Here is a 4,709-nt window from a genome sequence, read left to right on the forward strand (position 1 = left end):
AGGCATCCTTCCATTAGGTTACACGTAACTAATTGTACATGTGGGCTTGGCCCACTTTATTTATCGCCTTTATATATAGCTAAGTCTATTCACTTAAAAACAAATCACAAAGAGGCTTGGATTTTTTGTCAGAAGGAATTTATGTCTAAGCTTTGAGGCTTATAAGCACAAGTGTGCAATGCATGAATTTTTGTGAAATTATTGTGATGCCCCTCAAAATTGCCAAGCAAGCATGTTGACGATACTGCCTCCAAACCCATGCTTGCAAAGCCCCGTGCCAGCACGAGCCCAACAAATCATATTAAGAGTGGTATTAAGCAAGATACAATATTTATGTTTTAATATTATTTTAGATAAGAAGTTTTAAAGCCTGATAATCACATTGTTATTAAAAAAAAAAAATCTTTGAAATACAATCTGCATTGTAGAATGAAAAACAATAATAAAGTAATATATATTCATTTTAGTTAGTTTTGTTTTTCTTACTGCTTTTTAAATACATCAAATAATAGTACTCATATGGCAAGAATTATTGTTGGAATGAAGTAGTGAACAGGCGTGTGAAATGACTATTAGTGGGACCCACAAAGTTAGAAAAAACTCAAAGCAACAATGCAGAGTTTTGTAGTAAGAAAATGCAATGCCAGTGGGCCCCGTAACTTTTAGCAAGACGACGATCCTTGCCTCCAAAACCGTGTTCCTTGCCTCCAAATCCGTGTTTCTATATAATAGAAATTTTATCTTGCTTCTCAAATTTGATTGATATTTTCTCTAATATTATATAAGTTTTATTCACAATTATTATGTAAACATCAACCCATAAATTGCTACATTCAGAGGAGACTTGTCGCACCCTCTCTAACTATTCAACAGATATACTCAGGGGCTAAGCCACCTTATACTAAGGTGTGTCAAATAACACTCCTTTGTCGGAAAATTATAATGTTTAGTTGGGTACATAAATTTTTTAGTTTTATGTATATAGATTCCCTTAATTTTCTACGTGTATTTGTTCTTTTTATATTTTGACATTCTTAGTAAAATTTATGGCTATTTAGAGTGTGGGAAGGGTATTCACCGAACACTCTCGGCAAAAAAAATTACATTCTATATATAGGGTAGATTTTCTATGTTTATGTACATACTAGTCTCTACGAACGTGCCCCCACGTTATCCCCTGTCGATCTCTCAAATGTTTGGTGATGTTATTTGAAATTATATATTATTTATTTTAAAAGGTACAAAAATATTGTTTGATCGTATCCACTTAATACTTCCCATTATCCTTTATGTTTAAATTTATCACACAAAAATCATTTTTCCTCTTTTTGTTACATAAAACTCATCCAACTTTGATCAAATTAACTAAAAAGTAAATTTGAAATAAAACAAAAATAAGAATTAAATAATCTTTCGGACCGGCTAAAGCGCATTGGTTGTAACTTGCTACTGTAAGAAGACATAATTGGGTAATGAAAGTAAAACAATAAATCATCTTACTTCTCAATTTAATTAATTAAACCGTCTTTTCAAAGAATTGCGAGTCTCTGTTTTGTCGGGGAAGTGAACTATTGCTTAGGAAAACCTGATTATTCTTCTTTAATAAGGCCACGATGGACTGTTTCCCCTTATCTTGAGCCTCAGAGGACCGTTACTCATGTCCTACTTATTTGAGTTTGTTTAATATTTACTTATGGAAAGTCCTAATCCGTATTTTGTAATCGTTGTGGACTTAGTATGAGTTGACCTGTTGACTCTTAGCTTTTTTGGCGATTATGAATGTATTGATGTAATTGTTGTTCTATAAGATCATATCAAAATGTGATTTTGCTGACAATTACAATCTTAAAAACTTAAAAACGCATTTTGATATTGAACTTGACAAATCTTTGAAGCTAAATTGGATTAAATCAACTCAATATTTTATAATTAAAATTTAAATATTAAAAAACTACGCAAAAAATAATACAAACTGCAATTTTTCTTATGTCATTACGACGAATATGTATTTATATAGTTTACTCTTGAACAGCAAACATGACAACGAGTCTGAGAGCGGAGGAATAGTTACATTATGGTACAAAAGCATTAATTACTTGACCAACTAGAAGAGTACTTGGAAATTTCTCATTTCCCTCTGGTGGCTTTGAATTTGATCTTCTCTTTTACTTTTCCAACTGACTTGGTCCAACTTCACTGCTTCTAAGTTTACGGAAATACTATATATTGATCGTCTTCTTGGAGACCATATCACTCACTAAGCAAAATTAGCAATGGCTCATAAAATTTTCTTCATTTCTTCTTTATTCGTCCTGGCAATATTCACCCAAAAAATCCATGCTGTGGATTACACTGTCACCAACACGGCTGCAAACACCCCTGGTGGTGCCCGTTTCGACCGAGATATCGGTGCCCAATACAGTCAGCAAACACTGTCAGCTGCCGCTACATTTATATGGAATACCTTCCAACAGAATTCTCCGGCTGATCGCAAAAACGTGGAAAAAGTAAGTATGTTTGTCGATGACATGGACGGAGTAGCTTACGCTATCAACAACGAGATTCATGTTAGTGCCAGGTATGCAAAGATGAACTCAATATATAAGCAGCGAATGCACGTTTTTTTTTCCAACATATGTACTCTCACGTGTGTGTGTGTTATACATAAATTTATTACTTACTACTCATTAACATATGCATATCTGCCTACATAGCGGTGGCAGAGACAATGGCAAGAAGAAAGAAGGAACAAAAGAAATTAAAACTCAAAATTAGTGTGAAGGGTCATATTTGACCTTTGAACTTTGTTAAAGGTCCAAATTTATCCCTAAACTATGAGAAAGATTCAAATTTTATCCAATGTTTAAAAAAACTTAAATTTTTAATTGCGTGACACATGGTATCACTGGCTGCTAAGTTTTCACTGTCTAAAAATAAGGGCAATTTATTCTATGTCGCATAGTTTAGGGGCAAATTTGACCCCAACTAGTGACTGCAGGGGCACACTGACCCCAGCTATTAACAGCAAGAAATTTGCATAGTTCAGGAACAAAAAATGAGTCCAACTAGCAATGGCGAGGGCATATTTGAAAAATGAGTCCAACTAGCAATGGCGAGGGCATATTTGACCTCAAAATATTAACGTCGGGTAAATCCATTTCATTTTGCATGGTTGGAGGCAAATTTGACCAATTACCCTTATATTTAAATCTTGAATTCATCTTTGCAGGAGCATCCAAGGTGACTCTGGGGATGTCAAGAGAGGGATTACTGGAGTATTATACCATGAGAGTACCCACGTTTGGCAATGGAACGGGAACGGTCAGCCGACTCCAGGAGGATTAATTGAAGGGATTGCTGATTATGTGAGGCTCAAAGCTGATCTTGCACCAAGCCACTGGGTGAAACCAGGGCAGGGCGACCGTTGGGACCAAGGCTACGATGTGACTGCTCGATTTCTTGATTACTGCAACAGCTTGAGAAATGGGTTCGTCGCAGAACTTAACAAAAAGATGAGAAATGGCTATAGTAATCAGTTCTTTGTTGACTTATTGGGGAAGACGGTTGATCAACTTTGGAGTGATTACAAAGCTAAATTTCCAGCATAGTGTAATATTACCTAATTAGACTGAAATTAAGAAATATCTTCTAATGCTATTGTACCAATACAAGGCTATTTGTGTGTATGGTCTTGGTAAAAAATTATTGTAATAACAATAATCTATATAATTAAATAAAAGCGGGACATATGCCCGCTGGCGTGGCATTCCCTGTGAAAAGTTTACTATTTATCTTTTTTTCTCAGGATTTTGCATTTTCATTCTTATTTACCTTCTTTTTAAAAAGCTGCTTAAATTAAAAACGTTGCTTTGCTGAAAAAGGCTGAACCGTCACTTCCCTTAAGCAATTGACGACTTTATTAAGAATTTAGGTTTACGCATTGTGCTTAACTGCTCCATCGACTTTCCTTCCCATCTCTTCTCTGCTTGCTGCGAACTTTGTTGCTATCTGTTGTCTCTCCCTGTTGTAACGACTACTGATAAGTTCTGTACTTTCTACACCGTATCCCACGTCTTCTATTGAACTATCTTACTTTCTTTGTCTCCTCTTTTCCATCTACTGTTTGATGTGTTCTCTTTATCATCAATTATTTGATCTATGTCGTTCTATCCTTTTAGGTGATGAATTTTATTCTCTTTTCTTTAATTTGGTTTTGTTACGAGGGAGACGTGTAAGTGAAAAGGGGGTTATCAATTTGTCCTCTATTTTTGTTTTCGGCTAAGCCGGAGTTTTTCTGTTTTTTCAACCGCTTTTTTTTTAAAAAAAAAATCTATTAACTTTGTATTTAGGCTGCAATTTGTAAGGCATTGGCTTGACCATTGTATTGAACGTATTTTTGAAATCCAAAACATAAATAAGATTAACTTTAAAAAGGACCTAGAAAAGCATATAATCAATCAAACTTTAGGCACAAATTAAACGAAACGCAAGCCTTACTTTGAAGATTACCTAGGTAATAATATGTGGGGGTGGGAGAATAGACGGGCTAGATGTGGTATCTGTAGACGTTTAAACCTGCTGGAAATCTAAAATATTTTCTAAATTGGTTGTCTCAAAGAATTTTTTACAACATCTTTGTAGAGAAATTCATTTCCTTGAAAGAAATCAAATCATACTTTCAGTATCATTGAACATTTTGAAACAGAGAA

At 34.6% G+C, this 4,709-nt stretch overlaps 1 protein-coding gene across 1 annotated transcript; it reads left to right on the forward strand.

Annotated features, from left to right (window-relative positions):
• Positions 1 to 2,211: 2,211 nt before the first annotated feature.
• Positions 2,212 to 3,791, forward strand: LOC132598983 (uncharacterized). Its single transcript, XM_060312176.1, has 2 exons — positions 2,212 to 2,578; positions 3,230 to 3,791. Exons 1-2 carry the CDS (start codon positions 2,274 to 2,276, stop codon positions 3,606 to 3,608), a joined length of 684 nt encoding a protein of 227 aa, XP_060168159.1. The 5' UTR covers positions 2,212 to 2,273; the 3' UTR covers positions 3,609 to 3,791.
• The last annotated feature ends 918 nt before the right edge of the window (positions 3,792 to 4,709 follow it).

The sequence above is a fragment of the Lycium barbarum genome, chromosome 6 (assembly GCF_019175385.1).
Source record: "Lycium barbarum isolate Lr01 chromosome 6, ASM1917538v2, whole genome shotgun sequence".
Lineage (NCBI taxonomy): Eukaryota > Viridiplantae > Streptophyta > Magnoliopsida > Solanales > Solanaceae > Lycium > Lycium barbarum.

Coding starts and splice junctions, on each gene's coding strand:
- LOC132598983 (XM_060312176.1), top strand. CDS start 2,274: ATGGCTCATAAAATTTTCTTCATTTCTTCTTTATTCGTCCTGGCAATA. Junction 2,579..3,229: donor GAGATTCATGTTAGTGCCAG/GTATGCAAAGAT, acceptor TCATCTTTGCAG/GAGCATCCAAGGTGACTCTG.